The 27,707-nt window shown below is 51.4% G+C and overlaps 1 protein-coding gene across 4 annotated transcripts in view; it reads right to left on the reverse strand.

Annotated features, from left to right (window-relative positions):
* The window catches only part of Camk2a (calcium/calmodulin dependent protein kinase II alpha), a 62,543-nt gene that overhangs the window by 11,974 nt on the left and 22,862 nt on the right, over window positions 1-27,707 (reverse strand). Inside the window, exons 4-15 of one of the 4 annotated variants that reach the window (XM_075968549.1) lie at window positions 23,324-23,378; window positions 22,481-22,546; window positions 22,303-22,375; window positions 19,391-19,493; window positions 17,654-17,737; window positions 17,457-17,551; window positions 16,643-16,765; window positions 16,229-16,312; window positions 14,823-14,865; window positions 11,065-11,105; window positions 5,148-5,180; window positions 4,147-4,195 (exon numbers count right to left, since the gene is read on the reverse strand). In XM_075968549.1, coding sequence (XP_075824664.1) covers window positions 4,147-4,195; window positions 5,148-5,180; window positions 11,065-11,105; window positions 14,823-14,865; window positions 16,229-16,312; window positions 16,643-16,765; window positions 17,457-17,551; window positions 17,654-17,737; window positions 19,391-19,493; window positions 22,303-22,375; window positions 22,481-22,546; window positions 23,324-23,378 — 849 coding nt within the window. Of the gene's footprint in view, window positions 1-4,146; window positions 4,196-5,147; window positions 5,181-11,064; window positions 11,106-14,822; window positions 14,866-16,228; window positions 16,313-16,642; window positions 16,766-17,456; window positions 17,738-19,390; window positions 19,494-22,302; window positions 22,376-22,480; window positions 22,547-23,323; window positions 23,379-27,707 lie in introns of all 4 variants that reach the window. The other 3 variants (XM_075968550.1, XM_075968547.1, XM_075968548.1) reach the window with 3 other exon arrangements.

Consider the following 27,707-nt stretch of genomic DNA (forward strand, 5'->3'; position numbering starts at 1 on the left):
AGATGTTGGCTAGTCTCCTCACCCAGATGTTCTATAATATTCCTCTACAGACAAGAAAACTGAGGCCCCAGAGATATTAAGAAAATCTCTTGGTCAGGTGGTGGTAGCACACACCTTTAATCCCAGTACTCAGGAGGCAGAGGCAAGTGAATCTCTGTGAGTTTGAGGCCAGCTTGGTCTACAGAGCGAGTTCCAGGACAGTCAAGGCTACACAGAGAAACCCTATCTCAAGAAACAAAATGAAACAAAAACAAAGAAACTCTCTTAAGCTCACGCAACACACTGATGTGTGTTGGGGCCTGCATTCCTAACTAGTACTTCCTAGTATCTACCCAGCTTCTGGCAGATGCTCTTTAACCTGGAGAGAGGATGGGTTGCACGCAGAGGCAAGGGCATGGGGTAAAGCCTAGTAGAGTCTGGTATGGCTCATAGATCAGGGGCTCTACTAAAGCTCTGAACAGTTCCTGTCCCTACTTCCCTCCAGGGATATCGTTCTGACAAACAGCATTTCCAATTAACTGTAACCCTGGGTCAGAGTTCACCAGACTGACTACTATTCTCACTTGGTAAGAAGTCTTTACAGGCTAACTCCAGAAAACAGCATCCCACTCTGGGAGCTCCCTCTGTGCCAGCGGGGCTGGTGGCTGGAGGCTGGATTTAAGGTTTTGCTCTGCTCTTACAGGGACAAGCTTTTCAAAACACTGTGTCACTGGGCCTTTTGTGCACGAGGAGGAAACGCTGGGGCAGGGAACAAGGTCTCCAAATCGTCAGCTAGTAACCATGATGGCTAATCTTGATCGTCAAATGAACAGACAGGATTTAGAATTACCACAGAAGCACACCCTTGAGTGTGTCCCTGAAGACATTTCCACAAAGGGTCGCCTGAAGAGGGCAGGTTCACCCTGAATGCGGGTGGCATCTTTCCATGACTGGATGACCGAGAGGAAAAGGTGAGCCAAGCATGGGTATCTACCTCTGTTTCCCGACTGCAAATCCAGCATCTCCAGCTGCCTTATGCTCCCACGGCCATGGCTGCCTACCACAATGGTCGGTGCCCTCAAACTATGAGCCAATATAAACCCTTCCTTAAATTGCTTTTGACAGACCACTCGCCACAGCAACAGGAAGAACTGCTAACACCATAACCCACGTGGGCCTTCCCTCCCTCTGTATAAAGGGAAAGAAGTAAATTAAAATCCGAGACAAATTGTTCCCCGGATCCCTGAAAGCGGAGGAGGTTGTTGGCAAAAGCGAGGCCTCGCGGCACAGCCCAGAACCACCATCCAGGTGGAATATATCACTGACAGCCCCTATTTTTCATCACCAGTGCATACACATTTTGTATTCTATTCCAAATAGTCTGTCTGTTTAACATATAAATATTTGTCTTAAAATAGTCTTTGAATCAAATTGACACTCCAAGAAAATGTCATGGGGCTTACTGTCACTCAACCATGAACTCCAGTTTGGGAAAAAAAAAAAAGAAATGAAGATGTCTTCCAATAACCACCACATGCCAAACGCTGCACGGGGACTGTATACGCAGCTGCCATTTCACCTGTACGGGAATACCAGAAGATGGTGCTAACGGACACTGAGACTCAGAGAGGTTGAGTAAGTTGTCAAAGGTCACTCAGCCGATGGAGTAAGGAACGAAATCACCTCCATGCTCTCTATCTGCCCTGAGGCCAGGAAAAGAATCGAGTCACCTCAGAATCTCAGAAGCCATCTCTTCACTCTGGGGCCGAGAGTCTCCCATATGGTAAACATCTAAGAAGCAACTCAGTCCACCGGAGACCTGTGACCTGAGGTAGGGCTGGGCATGTGCTAAGGACAGACTCATGCAGCCGACTAAGAGGATGCTAGCCTGCAGTTCTCTAAGAGAATGCATTGGTGAGGCTGTCCATAGAGCCACGACGGAGCACCAATTTACCAGCACCAGGCTGCATCCCCCATCAATTTGGGAATGGCCAGGAAGGACATCAGCAGACAGACTTTCTTCCAGGTGCCTGCAGGATCGGAAGGCGGTCATCCTGTGTGGAAACTGCCTGCAAGCCTTCATTGCACCCCACATCCCATTATGACATTATAAAATGCTTGTCATATAAACACAATCTTTTTTTTTCCAGTTAGGGATCAAACCCAGGACTCCTACATGTTAGGCAAATGCTATCACCAAGCCATAATTCTTGCCCTACTGTATATTATTTCACAGTAAAATATCTAACCCCCCCCCTCAAAAAAATGTCTCAACTAGTACCGTTGAGATTCCTCCAGACCAGTAATCTTTTTTTATATTTCAGCAACCCCTTCCCGGAAGGGCATCTCTGGCCCCTTCCCCAGCATGCAGATGCTGAGGGCTCTCGTTTCCCTGGCCTGGGAAATGTAAGGGTGCCGGTGCAGGTGGAACCGTGGGGCTTTGCTAACTGTCAAGGATCTGTGTTTCCCAGGCAGAATCGGCACACATGTCCTTCCCAGAACACTTTCCCGAGGCCTCCAGTACACTGTCTGCTCGCCAGGGTCCAGGTGCAGACTGCCTGGGTTCTGATCCGGACCCCACCTTGAGCCAGTTTCCCCAAATTCTCGATCCTGTATTCTTGCCTAGAGAAGAGGACTCATGGAAGGGTAAGTGTGAGGCTACAGAAAACCTCAGGTCAACAGTTCTCAACCTGTGGGCCTTGGCCCCCTTACGGGTCATATATTAGATATCTTGCATATCAGATATTTACCTCATGATTCATAACAGCAGCAAAACTACAGTTATGAAGTAGCAGTGAAATAATTTTATGGTTGGGGGATCACCACAGCACGGGGAACTGTATTAAAGGGTCACAGCGTTAGAAAGGTTGAGAACCACGGCTCTAGGTTCTCTCTTTTCCCACTGTGAAGTAATGTTAATCTCTGCAGTGTTCTGAACAAGAGCTATGCAGTACAGTCATAAAAGTTTTTTTAAAAAACAATGCAAATTTAAAAAAGGTCACGTTGGGGGCTGAAGGGATGGCTCAGTGGTTGAGAGCACTGACTGCTCTTCCAGAGGTCCTGAGTTCAGTTCCCAGAAACCACATGGTGGCTCACAGCCATCTATGATGAGACCTGGCGCCCCCTTCTGGCATGCGGGCACACATGGAAGGAATGCTGTACACATAATAAATAAATCTTAAAAAAAAAAAAAAAGGTCACGTTTTGGGGCTGGAGTAATGACTCAGCAGCTAAGAGAACTGGCTGAAGACCCAGGTTCAGTTCCCAGAACCCACGCAGCAGCTTACAATCGGCCATAGTTCCATTTTCCGAGAGTGCAGTGACCTCTCCTGGCCTCCGAGGACACCAGACATGCACTTAGTGCACTGATCCATATGAGCAAAATCTTCATACACATAAGATTAAAATGCATAGATCTTTTAAAAGATGTCAGGTTTGAAGTAAGTTTGTGACTTTATGTTGGGCTGTGTTCAAGGTTAGCCTTGGCCACAAGTACCCTGCAGGCTGCAGGTTGGACACACCCACATATCTGTCCATGTATAGGTTTAGCAAGTATCAATGAACCAAAGACGGCTCTTGCTATTTCTTTTCTCAAGACTCCCGCTCACGTGGGGCTCTTTGCTCCCTTTTTCATCTGATAGGTTTTGCTACGAGCCCAGGTTTCAGCATGCTGGCCCCAGCTCATGCTTTTTCTGCCGGCCGCTCACACACTGAGACTACAGATACACCACCCCAGCTGCCTGCTGATCTGGGGCGATCGGGGTGCTTCTGAAAACAACAGGCCCAGAGCTGCAAAACCCCTGCTTCTTAGTTTTGCTGGTCTTTGGTTTTGACTTCACTTGCTCCAGTTGACTAAACTTTCTGGATTTTTGTTCTCTGTTCCTTTATTCTTATTGCTCCATATTTTAAAAGTGAAGTCAGTTTAAAAAAACTAAAATAATTTATTTCTAAAGGAAAATTTATGCCACCCCTGTGTATCTATGGCTTAAATGTTATTTTTTTTTCCTCTGATAGGTGGTGAGATAAATCCATAAGCTAAGTACCCCCAGTGCTGGGCACTGTCTGGGGAAGTCACACCCACAAAATGTCCTGGTTATCGGAAGTCAAATCCAGGCTGTGGCAGTGGAACAGTGGTGAGGGTCTGCTCAGCAGGCCAGGCATCCCTACCTTTGGTGTCTTCATCCTCGATGGTGGTATTGGTGCTCTCGGAAGATTCCTGTCAAAGAGAAGAAGAGGGAAGTGGTGAGGAGGGCCTAGCGGCCAGTAGGGGTTGGGTTGGGTTGGTGACCTGGCTGCCTGGCTGCCTGGTGATTCGGTGAGCTCTGTGGCTTCCCAGGCTATGCGGTCCAGATGCTAATACAAACCCTGCCAGACCCTTCAATCTGAGGGGACCCAGCTAAGCAGGTGGCTGGGGCAGGGCCCGTATGAAGCGGTAACCTGCAAGGAGATCCCTGGCCTCTCAGGAGGGCTGAGAGGGGCTTCCTGGGTCCTTTCTGCTCAGGGGGCAAAGACGGGATACAGAAGAGCAGAGAGACACCATGGGAGCCACAGAATGGGGGAGGAATACACACACTGGCAGGAAAAAGAAGAAAGAGAGAGGCAGGCCCAATGGGAGAGAGGGTGGGCTTTTCAGAGGGGAGAAAAACCGCGCAACTGAGACAGCCATAGAACCAGAAGAAGAGGGGCGTGGGCCACCATGTCACCCCTGGCACTCTTGACAGAGGCAGGGCTGTGGTTCTTCTGCTGGAGTGGCCTGCACAAGCTCAAGGAGCCTCCATGATGCCTGCTGCTTCGGCCAAACCGAGCCTCGCCCTAGCAGCAAATTGCACAAACCAAGCCTTGAGATGAGCCCTTGAGCAGAGGGGTGGGGGAAGCAAGAAGCCAAGGGCTGGACTTGGTTCAAATCCACCTTTGGACTGGAGGAAGGCCTTGGATCTGCTGTTGGCCTGCTGGTCTGGGCCATGGGATTGGAGGTGTCAACAGAAACACGCAAACAACACACACACAACACACACATATTGTCACACAATGCACACATACCACACATGCCCTGAGCACTCTCTCCCCGCCCCGGGTTCCTGTGCAGCCTGCAGGAGGGAGGCAGGAGCGAGGGAGCGAGGGTCTGAGGCCCAGCATTTACCGGTGTTTGGGAGACGGCGGACACTCACCATTAACTGAACGCTGGAACTGGACTTTCTTTTCTGGAAAAACAAGGAGAAGAGATGGGACAGGAAAAGACACCGCATGAAAACAGCAGGGAGGTTAGGAAACAGGATGGCCTCAGGGCCGTCCTCTGTGGTCCTTTCCGATCAGCAACATGTGGCCTGGCAAATTCTGGGTCCTCAAACGCCTGTACCTGTCTCTACCAATCTAACATCATCCAAGTTCAAGGCCAAGTCTGCCTTCAGCTAGGGCTGTCTACTATGCCTTCCTCTGACAGGGAAGTTAGTCTTGGCTCTTAGATGCTGACTGTCTGTTTGTCTTAGGGGACAGCAGGGTGCTCAGAACTGGACATGAGCCCCAAATTCTCTATGCATTTCTATTTAAGCAGACTTAACTCCAGGCAACCTGCCACTGGGGAAACTTGCCTTGTTTTTGTTCCTTCTGAAACCCAAGTCTTATTATACCAGCAAGCTCTCTGTCACTGAGCCCTACACAGAAGCAGGTCCCCTCTAAGAACTTTGATTAAGTCTTCGTGGGACTGGTCATGTCCACTTTCAAGAATATTATCAGGTGACCCTGGGGGCACCTTTCTGTTCATAACTTCTCATAAGTGTGTTCTTTGGCTCCTTTATGCTGATAGAGGAACTGAGGCATGACCGGAAGTATGGATCCTGCGTCTAGTGGATCTGCTGGTTGGCCTGATCTAATCTTTGTGGACTATACCAACCCTGTGTTAGCTCTAGGGTGCCGGAAGGAGGTGCGGACAATGTGGGCTGCTTCTCCTTCACTCAGTTCTCATATCCAGGCATTTGAAGACTTGCTTATAGAGTGATACAGGTCCTGAGTGACACTTACATCCAGAGAAGAAGCATGGGGACCCTGAGAGGGCTCTCTCAGAAGTCAATAGCTATGCTAGGGGAAACAGAGGTGCTGGGTGGGGGGACAAGGTTGCATCTGTCCAGGACCCCAGACTGGCTCCTCTTAAAGGCTCGTGCTACCTTAGATACCTCCCTTCTGGGAGTTAGGAGCCCGTTGCCTAAGATCCCAAGAAGAAAGTAAAGGAGAGACTTAAGACCTTTCCAGGGTCAGCCTGATTTACAATAAGCACTGGATATGCTATAAGAGACTCAGGTTAGATTTGGGGCTTCCTGCTTTTATAGTCCAGTAGGCATCTGCATGCCAGGCCCTAAATGTGTGCCTTTTAACCAGAGCCTCCTTGCTGGACATTTCTATCTCGTGTATGAAGAGGCACAAATGCCCACCTTCCTAGGTGGCTGGGGAGTGTGGCTTCATTGTAAAACTCTGCAACTGCTCCTCCTCTGCTCTGCTCTCCTCTGCTCTGCTCTGCTCTCCTCTGCTCTGCTCTGCTCTCCTCTCCTCTCCTCTGCTCTGCTCTCCTCTCCTCTCCTCTCCTCTGCTCTCCTCTCCTCTGCTCTGCTCTCCTCTCCTCTGCTCTGCTCTCCTCTCCTCTGCTCTGCTCTCCTCTCCTCTGCTCTGTTCTCCTCTCCTCTCCTCTGCTCTGCTCTCCTCTCCTTTGCTCTCCTCTCCTCTTCTCTGCTCTCCTTTCCTCTCCTCTGCTCTCCTCTCCTCTGCTCTCCTCTCCTCTGCTCTGTTCTCCTCTCCTCTGCTCTGCTCTCCTCTCCTCTCCTCTCCTCTCCTCTGCTCTCCTCTCCTCTGCTCTGCTCTCCTCTCCTCTGCTCTGCTCTCCTCTGCTCTCCTCTCCTCTGCTCTGTTCTCCTCTCCTCTGCTCTGCTCTCCTCTCCTTTGCTCTCCTCTCCTCTTCTCTGCTCTCCTTTCCTCTCCTCTGCTCTCCTCTCCTCTCCTCTGCTCTCCTCTCCTCTGCTCTGTTCTCCTCTCCTCTCCTCTGCTCTGCTCTCCTCTCCTCTGCTCTCCTCTCCTCTCCTCTCCTCTGCTCTCCTCTCCTCTGCTCTGTTCTCCTCTCCTCTCCTCTGCTCTGCTCTCCTCTGCTCTCCTCTCCTCTGCTCTCCTCTGCTCTGCTCTCCTCTCCTCTCCTCTGTTCTCCTCTCCTCGCCTCTGCTCTGCTCTCCTCTCCTCTCCTCTGTTCTCCTCTCCTCGCCTCTCCTCTGCTCTCCTCTCCTCTGCTCTGCTCTGCTCTCCTCTCCTCTGCTCTCCTCTGCTCTGTTCTCCTCTCCTCTGCTCTGTTCTCCTCTCCTCTGCTCTGCTCTCCTCTCCTCTGCTCTCCTCTCCTCTCCTCTGCTCTGCTCTCCTCTCCTCTCCTCTGCTCTGTTCTCCTCTCCTCTCCTCTGCTCTGCTCTGCTCTCCTCTCCTCTCCTCTGCTCTGTTCTCCTCTCCTCTTCTCTGCTCTGCTCTGCTCTCCTCTCCCTGCTCTCCTCTCCTCTCCTCTGCTCTGCTCTCCTCTCCTCTCCCTGCTCTCCTCTCCTCTCCCATGCTCTCCTCTCTTCTGCTCTGCTCTCCTCTTCTCTGCTCTGCTCTCCTCTCCTCTGCTCTCCTCTCCTCTCCTCTGCTCTGCTCTCCTCTCCTCTCCCTGCTCTCCTCTCCTCTCCCATGCTCTCCTCTCTTCTGCTCTGCTCTCCTCTCCTCTATGCTGGCCTCCCTCCATGGCTGCAGCTTGGCCAAACTGTGTGGGGAAGGGGGACAGGCCCATACAGCTCAGCTGTCAGCAGAAACCCAAGGAGACCCACATGGGCCAGAAGGTTCCAGGTGGAACATGTAGAGGAAACACAGAGCAGAGACTGCATCAGATTCGGACGTACAGTGACAGGATGGGACATGGGGAAGAGGTCAACAACAGCACGGATGGGACACCAACAGGGCAGTGAGTGCGGTGAGGGGAGGGAGCAGTGGACGCCTCCTACAGAAACCGAGGCCCAAAGGAGGCCAGGGCTAGACACTGCTCCTTAAGGACAGGGATTCTGTCTCCTAGAATGACAAATGAGGGTGACCATCATCCTGCTTGACCAGCACTTGAGAGTTGCATGGAAAGGGGCTCTGTCAGCAAAGGTAGAATCGCCTCTCTTAGAACCACAAATGGAAGCTGGTTCCAAGATCAGCAAGGGATCCAGAACAGCAGCCTAGTCAGTCTCAGCCCTGAAGAGATTGTAAAGGCTCAAGAAGTTCCTGTCACTCGGGCTGAGCAGCCCTTCCCTCGGTGACAGAACAGGCCACACAGCCTCTCCATTAAGCTCCACGTGGAACCGTTCATCTCTCAGCACACAACTGTAGAAAGAGCACAGATTCCCCTCCCCCTCAAGCTGCGTGTGTGTCTACATGACGCAAATCCCAGGGGTCGCTCTGGTGAGGCCATCTCACCAACCTTTGGAAACAGCTCTCTACCCCTCCTGGTAGAGATGGCAGAACCAGGACCAACCCCTGGGAAGAGGGAACAGCAAGGCCCGCATTCAGCCCCGTGGCTTTTAGACTTGAGGGTCTGAGAGAATGGAACTGTCACTTCCCCAAGCCTGCTGCCCTCCCCACTCCATGGAGGAGCAGGGCACCCCCAACCATTCCCCAAGTTACAGGCCAGACCCAAATTACTCCTCCTCTTTCATTTCTAGGAAAGGAAGGAGGTTGAGCTATAAAGAAGTGATTGGGCCAGGGACAACATTTGAGTTTCTCTTCGTCCGCATCTAGGCCACCCTAAGAAGTCACTTAGGGTGTGTCTTACCCTGAAGGAAGCAGAGACATTTTTTGCCAGCTGTGCTCGCTGGAAAGCACCCTGGTGGCAAGCAGAGCATCGTGCTGTAAGTTCCTAGCCTTGGCCAATCCTACCTGCTGCCTCTGTCCAAGAGCAGCTGGAGCTGGAGATTCAGTCCTGACCCTGGCCCAACACGAGCCTCTCCTGACCCCAAACCCAGTGGCTCCTCAGCAATCTGCCAGGGCCAGTCCAAGACCCAGGCAGACCAGGGCACCTCATCTCAGCATCTAGATGTGTGTGGAGAGGGTCCCCAGCCGCTTTAGGCCTGCAGCCCCATGTAGTATGTCCCTCTAGCACCCGTCTCAGGTTGGGAGCAAAAGTTGGCTCAAGGACACTCAGACGGCAGGCCAGAGCCAACCGCCACATGTGTGGTTAATTCTATGACAAGCGTGTGTTAACTTTTTCTCTGAGATGTCCAAGGGTTTTCTTGAGCATACTCTGTTTTCAAGAGAAAATGAAGTCTGACCCACAAAACAGGGAAGGTATTTCTGTTTCAGTGGCTTCTTATGCATACGAGCACTGTTCACACTCTGAATGTGTGTTAGCCCTGCTGATCCTCACAGCCAGCCAAGTGGGAGGGAGGAAAGGAAGCACAGCCCAGGACTTGAACCAGCCAAGCCCCAGCTGTCAGTAACCCACCCTATTTTTTGACATGAAGTTGTTGAGACTGCAGGGATCCCAGAACCTCAAAAACTGTGTCTTCCCCTTTCTAGTCCCCCTCAACTCCATCTGCTGCCAGAGGAATCTCCCCAGAATATTTGGGTCCAAAGAATTCATTTTGAAAAGCATTGATTTTTTTCTAATAACCAAATAACTATATATAGTCATGTGTTTCTTAATGGCAGGGATATATTCTGAGAAATGTATCATGAGAAATCATGTCAGTATGCAGGCAGCATACAGTGACCTCAGGGCATACGATATCTCTAGGCTCCAAATCCACACAGCACGTTACTGTACCAAATCCAGTTTGCATCTGTAATACATGGCAAGTACCGTGCACCTAAGCCAATCTAGGCAGGTCTAAGTATGGCAAGGGCCTGGCATGGCAGTGCACACCTGTAATTCCAGCCCTGGGGAGGCTAGGCCAAAAAGATGGAGTGCTTGAATCTGGCTCGGGCTGCATGGGTGAGATCCTACCTCAAAAAAAGTAAAGGGAAGAAAGAGTGGGGGAAGAGTACAGTAAAACTGCTAGGCAATAGCAAGTCCATGGCTCCACTGTGGTCTGTGAGAAACGCCAATGCATATAAAGTCTGTCGCTGACCAAGCATCATTCCACAGAATGTGGCCACAGCCCTCAAACACACAAGATGAGAAGGGAGAATGGTTAGATTTGGGAGAAAGGCTGCTCTTCGGTATGTTTTCAGAGCTGAAATCTTAGAAATTATCACCAAGTCCGCATACCACCTGAGGCACCTAAGAGAACCTCGGGTGGAAAAAGCGATGGGCAAAGGGGAAGCCCAATTCTGGCCGGACACCCAGCCCAGAGTCTCCCCCATGCAGTCCCAGGCAGTCCATAGCCATTCTAATCAAAGCGGTGCAGCCGCCAGCACACACTGAATGGCCTGGGTGGCCATTCAGGACCTCACACCATCTAATGTCCTGGGTAAGTGGGTGCAGAGTTCACAATAAGGCAGTCTCCAGAGATGAGACCCCGTGAGGCAATCAGATAGCTGAGGAGGAGGGGCTGCAGAGAGCAGAGGGGCTAGGCGCCCCCGATAGCAGAGCGAGAAATGAGAAGAAAGAGGAAAGAGGGGCCAGTTAGGTAAGGAGAGAGGTAGGTTGGGCACCAGGGGTGGGGACGGGGGACAGGCATGGGTGGAGACGAGGGCCTTCTGGATCCCAAAGCCTGGAGAAATAGCTGCCCATTCTCCATGGGTTACAGGCTATGTTAGTGTACGCAGTTCAGAGCCCAACCAGTCCCTCAATGGGCAGGATGAGGTCACCTTAGTGACCATTTCTGTCCCTTTTGGACCCTCTTGTCACAGTTGTCCAGTCCCGTAGAGCCCCAGAAGCCTCCTCAAGATCTGTTCCCTTTACTGAGCTCCACGCAACCCAGGCCACCTGCCATTCCCAGTCGGCTCCCAGCAAACACGGTAAGAGGCAGACACCAGAGCACAAACTAGGTGATCTGGGGAGAGCTTGGCCCTGGACCTGACATGTCACCGTTAGTGAAGCTAGGACTTGCCCAAGGCCTGACAGCAGGTCTCTGCCAGAGACAGGCCTGCAGGCTCCGGGGGACTTACCTTCACACCATCGTTCTTCTTGTTTCCTCCGCTCTTCCCTCCTGTGGAGGAGAGAAAGTAGAGCGTAAGTAACACCAAGCATGGCACCAGGGCCCACAGGGTGAGGAAGAGCAGCATTTGCATGCAGCAGAGCCGCCGGCTGGGCTGGCCGAGAGTAGCAGAGGGAGGGTCGGCTGTCTGGGAACAGAGCTGGCTTGGCCACCAAGGAGAGACTTCCTCCTCCTTCCTCTTGTCTTCCACCTTCCACTCCCTCTTCCACAGTCCAACAGAGCGGGCCTGTGATCCCCAGTTCTCAGCGATCTCGGGGATAGCCCTGTGACTTTGGGGCTTGGAGAGGTGTCCAATGTGTCTCGGGACTGTCGGGCTGCTGTGTGAGCCTGGGGATTCCCTCTGGATTCCTGTCACCAGGGCAGTTGGTGGCCAACTCAGAGAGGCCTGCAGCCTGATTCAGGGCTGGAAGCTCCCTGCTTTGGCCCCCACCTGCCCTGGCCCTCTCTAATTTTAGTCCCATGCTGCTGCTGAGGTCATGTGTCAGCCCTGCCTACTCACTCTGGACAGCTGCAGACTGCATTTTGCTGGTGACAAGAAGCAGACGTCCCCTGCTGGGGCCCACCCCTGTCAGAATGTTCATTCTCTGCCTTTCTTCTCAGCAGCACAGGGCCTAAGTTCAACCTCTGGAATCTCACTCTCGGGCTGGCTGAGTCCTGGTGGTAGCCATGCTCTCACAGAGGCTTGGACCATGCATTCCCCTCCCCCACTTCATTTCCTGACTGCAGTGGGCATGAGCCAGAAGGTAACATGAATGCCCAGTCCTGCCCTGACTAGTATTCGGTCACTTCAGACCTTTCAAAAATGCCTTAAATGACACACGTTTTTGTGAAGTGCTTAGCACAGCATTCAGGATATATATAGTTGGCCCTCTATGACATTTATGACTAGTCCTTCTCCAGGGAGCCCCTAGAAGGTGAACTAGGGATGGGGGTGAGGGCGTTAAGGGTATAGGACAGATGCCCCAGGGGCTCTGAGGGATGAACTCACAGATGCCCCAGCTCTCAGTCCTTCCATAACTCCCCCTGTGACCTCTCGAAACTCCTAAGGGGTGGAGGTCGTTTCTGTGTGCCAACCCTGAAAGGAATGGCATCTGTCTCCCCAGACTATGCAAGTGGGATCAGAATGTACAGCAGGGAACAGTGTTCACCTTGGAGACACTCCACTCCAGCCCAGTGTTGGACAGGTTTGTATCCAGTGTAGCCAGACCTTGATTTTATTTTCTTTACAGAATAGACCCAGACTGGCCTTTATTTACTGTGTGACCTTTTTCATGCCTCCATCTCCTGAACCTTGGATTATAGCCATGTGCCACCACACACATGTGATGTTGATTTTGTTTCTTTGTTTGTTTTGTTTTGTTTTTCCAGACAAGGTTTCTCTGTGCGGTTCTGGCTATTCTGGAACTCGTTCTGTAGACCGGGCTGCTCTTGATTGTTATTTGGTGCTGGAGAAGAACTCAAAGCTTCAGTCTGACCATGATGGCACACGCCTTTAATCCCAGCACTGGGGAGACAGAGACCAGTATATCTCTATGAGTTCAAGCCCAGTCTGGTCTACACAGAGAAACCATGTTTTGGAAAAACCAAACCAAACAAACAAACAACAAGAGCTCAAAGCTTCATGCATGGTAGGCAAATGTCAACCCCATAAGTGTCAGGCGAGAGCATCTGAGGTGTAAAAGCCACTAAAACAGCTTTTGAAACAACCAAACAGGCCAGAAAAGGTAGACAACCTCTATTATTGTTTTCTCTCTCTCTCTCTCTCTCTCTCTCTCTCTCTCTCTCTCTCTCTCTCTCTCTCTCTCTCCATAATCTCTTCATTGTGTGTGTGAAAAAGCTGATGTGTGTCTGTCTGTGTGCACATGTGGATGCTAGACGCTAATGTTGGATACCTCCCTTGGTCATGTTCTTCCTTTTTTTTTTGGACAGGGTCTCATTACATAGCTCTGTCTAGGACTTGCTATGTAGACTAGACCAGGCTGACCTCAAACTCACAGAGATCCATCTGCTTCTCTGCCTCCTGAGTGCTAGGATTAAAAGGGGAACCTTTTTAAACCACCAGTTCCCCTTGTGTTTTGAGACGGGGTAGCTTATCAATCTGGGACTAGTTGGCCAGCTAACCTCGTCTCTGCCAGTGTCGGGATTACAGACAGGCACTGACACATTTAGCTTTCCATGGGTGCTGGGGATCTGAACTCAGTTCCTCATGATTGCCCAGCAAGCACTTCATCCATGGAGCCATCTTCCCAGCCCCCAAATCTTTGATTCTTAATGATTAGAAATATATTTCCCCAAACTTTTTTCTTTTCTTTCCTCTTTCTCTCTCCTGTTCATTTTTGTATTGGAAACCAAAGTCAGGTCCAAAAATTCTTCTTCAAAATTTTATTTAGCTATTTGTGTGTGTTTGTGTGAATTTATGTGTACCACATGTATACAGGACCCCCATGAATGCCAGAAGAGAGTATTAGATTCCCCTATAACTGGAGTTACAGGCAGTTGTGGGCTTCCATGTAGGTTCTGGGAGCCAAGCCTGGGCCCTATGCAAGAGCAGTAAATGCTCCTACCTGCTGAGCCATCTCTCCAGCATTCCTCTGCCACCCTCAAAGAAAACAAAACAAAACCCACTTCCCTTACACAGCCCTGGCTTACCAAGCCATGGGCCCCTGTTCTTGAGCTTGAGACTGCTGTTCTCCAGGGTGCTATCATTGTAAAACAGCGAAACAAAACAACCCCTGTCTGTGCAGCTCAGCTTCCAGTGTTCAGCGAGAGGAACGGCCAAGTCCATGAGTGAAGAGAGTTCAGCGTGGTCCAAGCCCACTTCTAAAGCTGGGTCTTCTCCTGGGTCATCACACAGGCAAACCCTCCTAGGGGACCCAGGCCTGCGCCCTACTCAGAAGTGACCCCTGGCTGCAGTTGGCCTGTCTGTGTGTGCAGCTGTCTGTGCTGGCCCGGCCTCGGTGCCAGGGCCCCTCCAGCGAGCTTTGCCGCTTCCACTGTCAGTATCTGAGTCAGCACCCAGGACTCCCTAGGGAGAGGCCTGAAGCGGGGCTGGCCCGCCCCTGACCCGTGTGCCAACAGGAGTCCTTAAGCTCCGACAATAATCCCTTTTCCTCCTGTTTGAAGCTACATGCCCAGGACTTGGCCACTCCCTGCCTGGGAATCTCCCGCCCTGGGTTGCTGGTAACCCAGCATGGATAGGAGCATCTGCCCTGAGTTGGTCAGACCTATACTGAAGACAGGGTCAGCTTCTCTTGAGTTCTGAGACCTGCTAGGAGACAGAGCACATTTAAATTTTTGTCACCCCATCTGGGAATAAAAGGGAAAGGGTGTCACCCCACTGCCGTGTTGTGTTCAACTTGAACTGAAGCCAAATGCCTGTTGTATACGGCTCTAACATCAGCGTCTCCTAAAGTCTCACTCCTTCCTGCTGGACTAGACCGCAGTAACTGTCCACTCCTCTAGTGGCCCGGCCTGAGAACCCCAGCACTGCTGTGGGCTGGAAAACCAGACTGAAGCTCTAACCAGGCTTCCGTTTGCTGACTTTTAATCTCTCCTTTCCTTCCTCCATGCCGATTGTGATGGGTTAACAAAGCCTGGACCGCGGTATCTTCTGCAGCCCTGTCTCTGGGACACCCGGCTACCCAACGGTGTAATGGCATCCAGCAGGCCAGTGCAGGATGTACCGGGGACTCTAGCCCCACCACCTACCGGAGAAGTTCCTGGTGGCCAGCATAGTGGTGAGGATGGCTCCCTGCAACAGATAAGATGGGCCCAAGAAGAGGCACAGGTGAGGGGAGGAACATAGGCAGGAACAGAAGTTACATTGGGGAAAGAACAGGCAGTGTGGCCTTCAGAGACAAACCAAAGCCCCTGCCCCTCCATGTGACCCCTCCCCACCCTCCAGCCCAGAGCCCATTTGCTCTCCCTGGAGGGGCAGCTTTGGCAGGCCCAGTTCTTGAGATAGGAGCAGACATTAATAGGTCCCACGGTCTAGACAAAACTAGTGGACACAAGAACACTCAAACAGGGCTCCTAAAGGCTCCAGAAGTTTCTTGTGCTGCTAGGCTTGGAGAATCTGGCTCTAGAATCAGTTCTTCCCTTCACGGCCCCTGGACTATAGCCAGGAGGATATCAACTTGGAGAAGCCATTTTTGTTGGTGAGTGGCTGGAAACCAGGGCCCGACTGGTCCTCGTGGTGTCTCTTTAAGACCTGACTCAGACCATCTCCGAATCCAACAGCCCCTCAGGTTAAGAATCCCTGATTCCTGCACTGGGAAGCTTCCTTCTCTGGGGACAGTTGCCAATGGGGTGAGAATGACTCAGTTTCCCCGACATCATGCTGGTCATGACGCCGTGGGCTTCCATTCCAGGTCTGGGAGCAGTAGGTAAGGGAGTTGCCAGTGAGTCAAGGCCTCCACATCTGCCCTCGCTGTCCCTGTCGGACACACTGACAGCTAGCTATCCTAGAGAAGCCTTCTTAGCCTACTGAGTACAAGACCTGCTGAGAAGGCTCAGCTCAGGACTCACTTTGATTCCACCGTGGATGTCACAGGCCCCCCAACCTATCTCTAATAGACTCATTCATTCTTCCTCCATGCTGGGGTTTTCTCTCTCACACACACAAGTGTGGTATCATGTCTGATCACATGTTGCCCCCCTCCCACGCACACAAAAACAACCTCTCTTAAACCATCTGTGGTCCCCTAGAGAGTAGTGCTCCCTCTTGCAGACATCTGTACAAACCGTCGCTCCATCTGGATCATCTCCCCCTAGCCACTTTACACCCATTTGTTCCCAAGAGTCAACGCAAAGGCCCCTGCCTCCAGGAAGGCCTCCTGAAATCCTCCCCGGAATCCTTCAGACCGGGGAATGCCACTGCCCTTCTGTGTTTCCCACCCCATCAGGCACAGTACTCACCCTCACCACGCCCCAGCAGTGTCCTGCTTGTCTGTCCTCTCAACCAGAGTGCAGACAGGGTGGGATGGGGTCAGATCTGCTGCTCACTCCCCCAAACCCTTGGTGACCAGCGTGCAAGATTGTCCAGCAAGCACATGTGAAACTGATGAAGGAAAGAAGTAGTGAGTTCAGGGATGTCACAGATAGGGACCAGTTACCTTCAGTTTCCTTCTGGCATTGAACTTCTTCAGGCAGTCCACGGTCTCCTGTCTGTGCATGCAGGAGGCCACAGTGGAGCGGTGCTGGAGAAAGGGTAAGAACCGTGTGAGGGCAGATGGAGCCAATGGCATTTGAGCAGAAATGACAACATCTTAAGGAGGATCGTCCTTCATCTTGCCACATGGCGTGGGATGGTTAGGATGGTGGCACCAGTGGGTCAGTGCCAGTGCCAGCCCCCAGTATGATGCCAACCAACCCAGAATATCCCTCAGTTCTATATTGTCCCTGAGACCCACTGGGAGCCAGAGATCCTCGGATAAGGCCCCTTCAGCCCCACCCTGGGGCTGTGGGGGTGAAGGAGAAGACCTGAGGGACCAAGACCTCCTGAGTGGGCTGGGCTGAAAAAGGCTCACCGAGATCCAGGGGTGCTTGAGAGCCTCAGCGGCTGTGATGCGTTTGGACGGGTTGATGGTCAGCATCTTATTGATGAGATCCTTGGCTTCGGGGGTGACGGTGTCCCATTCTGGCGATGGGAACTGGAAGGGGCAGAGGGGCCAGGTTTGCCTAGCCTGCCCCAGGCCACCCCTGCGATCCTCCAGCCCCTGACTGGCAGGGGAGCAGGCAGGGGTTCTCATGCCCAACCTCTCAGGCATCCACAAGGTACTTAGACACAGATGGCTACACCGGGGTCCCAGTCACTAAGCCTCTTCCTCTTCAACCTCTCTCTGTGTATACTGAAGGGTAATAGATTATGACTATGTCGTAGATTGGGGTGATGGTTTCATGTGATAATACATGTAAAATATTCAGAATAACGAGACAGAAGTGCTGAGTTATTTTAATATATGGAAGAAAAAAAAGGCATGTCTCAGACTCGGGTGTGGTGGGACACATGACTATCTCAGCACTTGGGAAGTGGGGAGAGGAGAATCAGAAAGCCTTGATTACATCGTGACTCTCAGACCACCCTGATCTCATGAGACATTATCTTTTTTAAATTAATTAATTATAAATAAATATGCTTGGGGCCTGTTCCTTGCCTCTACCTTCTTCTAGTGTTCCATAGAATAAATTCCGTTATTTTTAGAACCTAACGATGTGATCATAACCTGACTCTGCTGGTCAGTCTTGGAGCTAACCACCCTGCAGTGGTGAGAGCACTGGCCTCCTAGGCCACTGGTTCTCACCAGAAGGGGAGCATCAGCGGGAGAGGGGAGCAACACTCACATCATAGGCGCCAGCCTTGATCTGCTGGTACAGGCGGTGCTGGTCCTCGTCCCAGAATGGGGGGTACCCAACCAGCAAGATGTACAGGATGACCCCTGGGGAGAGGAGCAGGAGAGGGGTGGTGAGGCAGGAGAGTGAGGGGAAGTGGAGAGGGACCTCTGGGTCCGGGTGACAATCAGGCCTTTGGATGGACTCACCGCAGGCCCACAGGTCCACGGGCTTCCCGTACGGGTCCTTCCGCAGCACTTCTGGGGAGAGGTATCCAGGTGTCCCTGCGAACCCTGCTCCCCAGACACACAGACAGGCAGACACACACACAGAGGTTGGCACGTGAGTAGCCTGGAGCAAGACCCTGCAGGAGAGGGGACGAGGATAGCCCTGGAGCTGGAGAACACAGCCCCGCCCCAAAGCTGGGGTCGTACTGTGCAAACCCAGGAGTCTTGGTAAGCTGATGAGGCCTGTACTCCAGTCTGGACCAGACAGGTATATACCACACCTGCCTTCTACTTGCCATCCAGAGCCTCAGTAGACAACAATAATCAATCACAGAGCTCCTTTTACTATAGGCCCCAACCTTCCCTGTAGCCATTACCTACCACTTGCTGGTGGCCTTTAAGAGCTGATCCAGTGCCCATACCCCACACCCTGCTCAAGGGATGCTCATGAGATAACAGAAATTTGGTCCTAACTCTGGCTAAGCTCTGTGTGTGTGTGCTGTGTGTACATGAGCGTGTGTGTGTACGTGCATTGTGTGGTATATGTGTGTATGTGTGTTCATGTACGTATGTGTGTGTGCTGTGTCTATATGTATGTATGTGTGTGCTGTGTATATGTGTGCCTGTGTGTGTATTGTGTGTGGTGTGTGTGTGCGTGTGTGTGAGCATGTGTACATGTATTGTGTTGGTGTGTCTATGTGTATTGTATGTGGTGTGTGTGTGTGTATATGTGCATGTATATATGTTGTGTGTGTGATGTGTATATATATATATATATATGTGTGTGTGTGTGTGTGTGTGTTTACTTTCTAGACCTTAGTTTCCTATTCTGTCAGATAAAGGATTAGATGATCTTACCTTTAATACCTCTCAATACTGAGAAGACTGTTGGAATAATGAACACCGAGATATCTTAACTAGATATCTTAACTAGTCACCTCAGGAGTAGTTACTAGTTGCTGCAGATGTGTGCTAAGCATTGGGCTGGTCACTTCACATGCCTGCTATTAGTTACCGTCTTGGGATCCCTGAGGGACATGCTACTATCCTCTTCTAAGAGATGAAGAAAACAAGACTTGATTAAAACCACACACCTTGTAAGTAGCAGAGTCAGGATTTGAACCCAGAACTCTGGCTCTTACTTGTTTTTGTTTAGTTTTAAGGCAGGGTCTCACATATGTAGCCCAGGCTAGCCTTGAACCCCTGTTTTTCTGCTTCTAGTTCCAGGTGCTGGGGTTAGAGGCCATTGCCGTCACACCCAGTTTAAGCATTCTGGGTCTTAACCACTGGTCACTATTGCTCACTAAGAAGTACCCCGAAGGAGGAAACGTGCCCCATTATTTCCAGTCCTGACACATGCTGGATTATCTGCACTCAAGCACCAGGGCTTCTATGCCTATCCAGTTCTGACCTTTCCCAAGCCGCTTAGCTTGTCCGTTCTCTGTAACACCCAGGGGAACCCTACAGAGTTCCTGCCAACCCTGAAGTTCATGCCCTCATAAACAAGACGTACCACTGTCAGTGATGGCCCTTTGCCTAAACCTAGTCCTGAGGGAAAGAAGTAGGCACTGCCCACTAGCCCAGAGGCTGACTAGGGGCAACTCTAGACAGCCAAACAGCCATCTCTAGGCCGTCTCATCTTGAACAGAGGGTTCCCAGGAGCACACATGTTGCCCGGAGTATGCCCCTCCCTTCCCCGCCACTCCACACCCCACTCACCAAACCATGCCTGCTGCTCCCCCTCAACCTCTATGGCCAGGCCGAAGTCCGCCAGCTTCACTGCAGCACCCTTGAGCTTCGAGGCCAGCAACAGGTTCTCAGGCTTCCCGGGGCCAGGAAGGGAGAGAGAGAAGGAGGGACCAAGAGATAGTCAGTAGGTTCAGAACCTCACCCATAGCCTGGGCATACCCAATGAGTGGCTGAATGGTTCAGGGTCTCATCCCCTTCCGCACCTCCGGATCCAGGATCTTGAGTTCCTGTGCCCAAGCAACTATGGCAAGACCCTCAGCTTTTGCAACAGAAAGATTCTTTCTCCCACAGCCTCCCCAGGGTTGAGAGCTGGGGCTGGGGAGAGCTGAGATGGACCAGGGTGACACAGCCCAGCCTCCTTAAGAAAACAGCTGCATCTTTTAGCACCAGCTCAGTGCTGTGGTCCACTATCAACCTCTCACCGGTGGCCCCAGGGACCTCAGGACAGGCATTAGTCTTTGCTTCCCATGGTGACTGCTTCCACCCCTCTCAACAGTCCCCTAGTCCCCAGCTCAGGGCCTTTGTGTTGCCTGTGCTCCCTACATGGCTTGCTCTTCTCCCAAAGACCTGTCCTGTCCTCAGACTCATGTCAGCCCTCCAAAGGGCTCTCTCTAGTCTGTGCTATCTCCTTATGTGCATATTATCACGTCCATAAGATGGAGAAAGTGGAGCCCTGAAGGAGTACGTGACTCCATCTTACAGACAACGGGGCTTGGATGTGGGACATGGGGGATGCCCACAGCTGACCTCTGGGGCATCAAGGCTACTGCCTCTGGCCTAGGTGCCCAAATCTTCCTACCATCTTGAGACTCTGGACAAAGGGGAACTGAGACTATGGAGTTCCACATTTTGTCTCAGCTTCCAATTCCAGCACTGCCAGGGCTGTGATGGAACCTGGCCAAATGATTTCCCTGCTCTGATGGTTGGCTTCCTTTCAGAGAAAAGGGACAGATGCCTGCCTTGTAGCACGGTGTCTAGGTGTGTAAACAGCAGTGCTTCGGGTTCTGCTTGATGGGTGCCAGGCCCTGGTGCTCAAACTTCCTGCTGGGGGCGGGGCTGAAGCCCTCTGTAGAGACAGCTGGTGTCTGCTCTGGCTCTTGCTCTTTCCCAGCCGGACTTCCAGGACCCCCTCCCGACCTTTCGCGGTCCAAAACTAGCACGACACAAAGAAATAAGACCCTTGCCCCTGGCTTGGTGAGGCCTCCTTTATCCGCAGGGGCTGTGTTCCCAACATGTCCTGTGTCTCAGTAGTGTTCTGCCCTGATTTGATGAATGTACCACTAATTAGTGATTCCAGAGTGGCCTAAATCTGGGTCACTTCTCAGCTCTCCGGCTTCCTCTTCCCCAGCGTAGTCTGTTACCATAACGAGAACAGACCCTTGGGGAAAGCCACCCTTCCCTTGGACTGAGACCTTGTCCCTGGGCCTACCTTTTTGTCACCAAGGTAGAGGGAACTCACCTGGAGCACAGGTAAGACCTCAAGTAGGGCCTAAGATAGTAGGAGAAAGGTAGGGAACCTTTTCAGAGCACTGTCCCCTGAGCAAGGATGGGGACTGGCTGACCAGGGAGGTTATCCAGGCTCAAAAGGGCCTGGAGTCACTCCTGGTGGGAATGGGGGTTGCAGCTCCGGGAAGCCTGAGAATTCCTCAATAACTCTGGGGCTCCCAAGTCCTTTTGTATTTCAAACTGGGGCTTCAGGCAGTGTCCACAGTGAGTGTTCCTGCCAGTGCTACCCCAGAGGACGTCTGCAAAGTTGCTGATGTCCAAGATTCCTGGACACCTGGCATGCTTGTCCCAGAGTGGCTACTGAAGAAGCTGAATTGGATTAAATAGCTTTCTAGACCTACACTGTGGGGGAGGGGGGGGCACAGGCTCTGGGCTGAAAGCAAGCCAGGGATCCTTGTCCTTGCTCAGACTCCACTGAAATGCAGACCCTTGACAAATCCCTCGGACTCTTTCAGTTTGTTTCCTCTTTTGTAAAATGAGGGTTCTGTGAGTTACTGACTGCTGATGTCACAAGGCTGATGAAGGAGATCCGTGAGGTCCATACGTATTGGGTAAGGTCACGTAGCCCATGACTGATAATGCTAGACTTCTTAATGCTATCCCTTTCCTTCAGGTGGGCAGAAAGGGGGTACAGAGGGTCTCCAAGCCCTGATTTCTTCTCCTCTGCCTGACAGAGACCCAGGAGCAAGAGAAACAGGATGCCTGTATTCCAGGATTCCCTCATCAATGGGCAGAGGTTGCCATGACAACCCCTCTGTAGGGAAGCTGAGTCACCTGGAAGATAGTCCAGCTAATGGGTTAGAAAGATGGCTCAATGATTAAGAACGCGGGCTGCTTGGTCTTCCAGAGGACCAGGGTTTGAGTCCTAGTGCCCCCATGGAGTTTCGAAACTGTCTGAAACTCCAGTTCTAGGGGGTCTGATGCCCTCTTCTGGTCTCCACAGTCACCAGGCATGCATGGGGTGCACATAGGCACACACACACGTCATGCATATACATAAAATAAAGAAACTTTAAAAAAAAAAGTCAAGTAGTTACAAGGCAGGAGGCTGAGTTCTGCCCCCTTTCCAACCCACGTGGCTGCCTCAGTCTGATACACTTCAACTGCCTGGCACAAGCAGCGTGAGGCCTAGGCCTAGTAGTCCTTCCTCCCTGAACTCAGTTTCCTGACCTGACAGCTTTGACAGCTGGGAAAACAGTCACCCACCTCAAGGTGGAGAAATTAAAGGAATTCAGGGGGAATACAGAGCAGAGGACCTGGCTGAGTTACTGAGTTCCCTCCCCAGGCCCCAGTTGGAACGGATTTGGGTGGTGCTCTTTATGGGAGTAGGATGGGAGAGCAGAGCCAAGGGGCTGGGCCTCTCCAGGGTTACTCACCTTCAAGTCTCGGTGCACCACTCCCATCTGGTGACAATGCAGCACAGCCTCCAGGATCTGCTGGATGCAGTGACTGGAGAGAAAGGGGAGGGGTCAGACCCCCTGGGAAGCTGGCTGCAGGCAAGGGCACCCTCCCCCTCCCTCCAGGCGCCGCTGCTAGGCTGCACCTGATACTCACCTGGCATCGGCCTCGCTGTAATACTCCCGGGCCACGATGTCTTCAAAGAGCTCCCCACCAGTGACCCTGGGGAGACAGGCATGGAGTCACCCTTCCACTGAGACTCCAGGTGTCACCTGGCCTGGAGGAACCTTCTGGAAATCATCTGAGAAGGGCAGGGCCAGGGACCTTAGAATCCCAGCCCTCAAAGGAAGAACTGGATCATGAATGTCCCTGCTGCCACCCCCTTCCTGTTTTCTGACATAGCCAGATTTCCTGATGCCTCTTCCTCCTCACACTGGGTCCAGACCATTGGGGACAATAGCGCAGAAGCAATCATTGGGTCCATGAGGCTTCTGGAAGCCCATGGTCCATTTGGCTTTGCTTAGCTTGCTTCTCTGTTTATTTTAAAACCATTTTTGTTTTTTTAATCACGTGGAAGCTATGGAGATTTTTCGTGTGCTCCTGTCCCCAACATGCCTGCCCCCCAACACCACTGTTCTACAGACCAGGCCAGCATCCTCACCGATTGCCACCGCCCACCCAAGAACAACTGACGCCTGTCATTTTGTTCCTGCTTTGACAAACCAGATTTCAAAATGGAACTTGATATCACTACCATGAGCGGCAAGGCAGCATCACTGGCCACAAATAGAGAATCAAAAATAAACTGATGATGCTGGTTGAATGTGTCTGGTGTTTTAAACAGAAAGACCAGCTTGCACAGCTTGGGCAGTGGCCGGCGACATTTAGGGGAACTCTAAGAGCATTCGGACTGAGTCCTCAGACTGAGTCCATCAGGGCCGTCCCTGCCTAGACACCCTTCTCCCATGGCACGACGGGGTGTGTGTGGATAAGACTCACAGATCGAAGATAAGGTAGTGATGTCCCTCCTCAGAGATGCTGTCATGGAGCCGGACTGTGGACAGGGCCAAAGCAACTGGTTACACGGGGTTCACTGCTCACCACCCATCTGTCCCTATTGGATTCCTGGAACCACCACCTCAACCTCAGTCCCTGAGTACAGACTTTAACAAAAGCAAGGGGAATGGGCTGACCACACCAAGACCCCCAACATTCCTGAAAGGGGACTAGGCGTAAAGACTGAAGACCTCTGTGTGTCAGCTTGGTCCCTCTCCCTGTTCCAGCCCTCACATCCATTGCTGGACAAACCAGAGTGCTACAAGAGCCGGTGGTGCCAGTCTCTGCCACAAACTGGCTGTGTGACGGTACCTGGGCAAGTTACTATGCCTCTCGGAACCTGTTTTTTCCTTATTTAGACTGTGCTAGGTCGTTACAGGAGTCCCATGAGGTGCACAGCCGTGCCCACTCAGTGCTGGCCCCCGACTGACATCCCTGCTCTGCAGTCTAAGACAATAGCGTTCCCTGGGGCTGGAGTGAGAGAGACAGCAGTTGGTTTCTGCACTCTGAAGGCTGCAAATTTGCCATCTCTTCACACCTCATTTACCGGGAACAGAGAGGCAAAGCTCCCAGGAGCCCAGAGCTCCCTAAATTGCTCAGCTTTTAAAAGAAGGGCCTGCAGCCTAGGACTGGCTCTGGAAGCTATGTCCTGTTAGCCAAGGACCAGTTCTCACAAGCCTAGGGTTGCCCATCCTTCTCTGTGTCATTGACAGTCGGGGTGGGGGTGCTAACTGAGACAATTAGGATCCTCCTACACAATAGAAGCCACACAGCTGTTGAAATGATTCGGAAGTTCACCCGCTGGTTTGGAATCTTCTCCAAATTATGTCGTTTGGTGAAAAGGCAAAATGTAAAGCTGTGGCGTTCTTTCTTTTTTATTTTTTTTCCTTTTTTATTTTATTGATTTTTATTGAGCTCTACATTTTTCTCTGCTCCCCTCCCTGCCTCTCCCCTCCCCTTCAACTCTCTCCCAAGGTCCCCATGCTCCCAATTTACTCGGGAGATTTGTCTTTTTCTACTTCCCATGTAGATTAGATCCGTGTATGTCTCTCTTAGGGTCCTCATTGTTTTCTAGGTTTTCTGGGATTATGATTTGTAGGCTGGTTTTCTTTGCTTTGTGAGTGAGTACATGTGATAATTGTCTTTCTGGGTTACCTCACTCAAAATGGTGTTTTCTAGTTCCATCCATTTGTGTGGCGTTCTTTCTAAAAAAGATGTTTGAGCTCAGGTCTGATACACGTCTGTCTGGGAAGATGAAGAAGTGGACGACAGGGTTGTAAGCTCCCTTCTCACTGAAAGCCATAGCTAGCATCACTGGGTGTGTGACAGCGGCCTTGAGTACAACTCAGTGTGGAGCCTTTGAGTGGTTCATAGCCTTCAGACTCATATATAAATTCAGTGGACTGAGAGGCAGTTCCTGAATGGATGCTCCAGGGGTCGGGAGATGGCCATCAGAGATAGGTGATGGAGGGGAAAGTGTTTTACACAATCTTAAATGAAAATGGTAAGAGCTTTTCCCTTTTGATAGCGCTGGGGATTAAACGGAGCAAAGGGATCTAGGGATGTTAACCCTAAGCAGCATCCCCAGACCTTGTCTGTGGCTGTTGTTGATGTTTGTTGCTTGTTTGTCTTTAGAGAGACATAGCTCAAATTCACAATCCTCCTGCCTCCTAAATGCTGGGATTACAAGCATGTCATGTGCCTGGAATGTTAACCCAAGTGTGAAGTATACTTTCTCTTTTAGAGTTCTCTCTCTCTCTCTCTCTCTCTCTCTCTCTCTCTCTCTCTCTCTCTCTGTGTGTGTGTGTGTGTGTGTGTGTGTGTGTGTGTGTGTGTGTGCACATAAGTGCGCAGGTGCCAGCAGAGGCCAAAATGCCTCAGGTCCCCTGAAACTGGAGTTTCAGGTGGTTGTGAGCCACCTGATGAGGGTGTTGGGAACCCAAGTCTGTCCCTCTGCAGGAGCAGTAAAGGACTCTTAATTGCTGAGCCATCTCGCCAGTGAAAGCATTCCTAGACGCCTGTAAGCTGTAAAGGCTTTGGATATGAAGTGTCTCCCAAGACTCGAGTGTTAAAGGCTTGCTCTCCAGTGAATAGTGCTATGGGGAGTGATTGGATCGTGGGGATACTAACCTCCACTCATTTGATGGACGTTTCCATTGATCATAGCTGGATGGGCTATCAGCAGGCAGAGCATGGTTCATGAATATCTTCCCATCCCAAACTATTCACTGAACTCTCAGGTTGCAAATAGCCCCTCAAGGTTTCCCATACTCTGGCATGGGCATGAACTTCTGAGGTCTGTCTATCGTAAGTGGTGATGGTACCACCCTCAGCCAGGCAGGAATGGAGGGGTAAAATGTCTGCAGACACAGCTGGATCAGCCTGTACTGAGATCCCCACTCCCACGCCTTTGGACAGGACAGTGGACACAAGCAGATAACAGCCCATCTGCCTTGCCTGGACTTGCCAAGCAGAATAAGATCTTGTGAGATTTCTCCAGGCACGATGCCCTCTGGGCTCCTGCACCATATCTATACCATGTTAGTTTTCTCTGGCAAGATGGCATCAGCTTGAGATAAGTTGTTGGGCAAGATAGGGGCCTTTCCAGCTTCTTCAGCAGTAGCCCATGGCTTCTGTTCCTCTGAGATTCTTCTGGCATCATGCTTGACTCTGTTCCCCACAAATAGCCATGTTTACTCAAGTGCATTCCCGCCCTCATTTCTCCTGACAGCCACAATGCCTAGAAGAGGTCTGAGCATGTGCTAGAGCCTCCAGCGAACTTGACATTGTGTGAACGAGGAGTAAACAGCTCCATGGAGACAGTGGAAAGGTGGCAACTCATCTCTGGGCTCTTGCACCTCAGCATGTCAGGGTGTCTACCTGTGCCAATGGTGCAGAGCAAGGGCTGTGTGGGGTCACAGGTGAAACTTGTCTCCTGGGGAGATCGTGCTGCAAAATGGGCAGATGGGGCTCGGGGTCCTGAGCAGTGTAAAGCACGTTCACCCTGGCATTGCACTATGCTCTCTTGAATTACCACACCTAGCAAGGCAGGGTAATTCTGAATTTCCAGAAAAGTCTGAATTTCAGAATTGTAAGGCAAGGTGTCTAGGGTTGGCTAAATAGTAACAAAGCAGTGTTTGAGCCACAGCTTGTTACCCCACGGTCCATGTACTCCTGTTACAGCCTGGAGTGGGAGGGAGAGAGACATAGATTGGAGCACTGAGTTCAGACAGAGCAGCTGCATGCCCAAACCCATCTGGATACGTGTGTGTGTGTATGTGTATGTGTGTGTGTATCACACACATACACATATATCCCATACACACACCACACATGCACAGAAATACCACACATAGACACACACACATACAGAAATATCTAGATACATGTGTGTGCACATCACACACACACAGATACCACATACAGACACCATACATGCACAGAGATACCACACATAGACACACACACATACAGAGACATATAGATAACATGTGTGTGCACATCACACACACAGAGAAACCTCAAATAGACATCACACACACACACAGAGCAACCACATGTAGACATTACACACATGCAGACACCACACACATATAGAGACACATCACCGAGACACACATATAGAAACAAACAGAAAGAGAGATGATACACATGCACAAAGAGAGACACATACAGAAATATGCACACACAGAGATACAAACACACATACAGAGACAAAGACACATGCACAAACACAGAGATACAACAAACACACACAGATAACACACACACGTATGTCACTCTCCTCCTCCCAACCTGACAGCCTCCTTGAGAACATGGGTTTCTGTCAGAGCTCCCTGGAACCTTCCATCAGCAGTGAGCGGTGGAGGACCCAGGTAAGCAGCGCAGGGTCCAGCTAGGGCCCTCCTCCAGCTGTGGCCTTTGGCCTCTTCTCTGCTACTGGCTGCCTCTGGCTGCTGTGCAGGGGAGGGGAGGGGCCTCTGCTTGAAATAGCAGGTGGAGGAATCTCCCTGGGGAAAGTTAACTCTTCCTGCTCTGTGCAGGAATCTGCTTCCCCTCCATGAGAGAGGGCAGAGCTATAGGAACTGGAGCTCCCTCAGAGAACTCAGAGGCAGCTCACCTGGAAACAAGCCCCGGGAACCAGCAGCTTAGCTTCCCCTCTGAGAGCCCATCTCAGGCCTATAAAAGCAGAAGCTGCCATGACACAGGACCCCCAGGTGACAAGACAAGGCCATGCGCCAGTGAAGATGAGGGAAGTGGCTCTGGATGCAGCTTTCCCACAAAGGTCTCACAGCTGTGCCAATAGAACAGGACCTGACAGCCCTGC

Source organism: Microtus pennsylvanicus, chromosome 4, assembly GCF_037038515.1.
Source record: "Microtus pennsylvanicus isolate mMicPen1 chromosome 4, mMicPen1.hap1, whole genome shotgun sequence".
NCBI classification, from domain to species: domain Eukaryota; kingdom Metazoa; phylum Chordata; class Mammalia; order Rodentia; family Cricetidae; genus Microtus; species Microtus pennsylvanicus.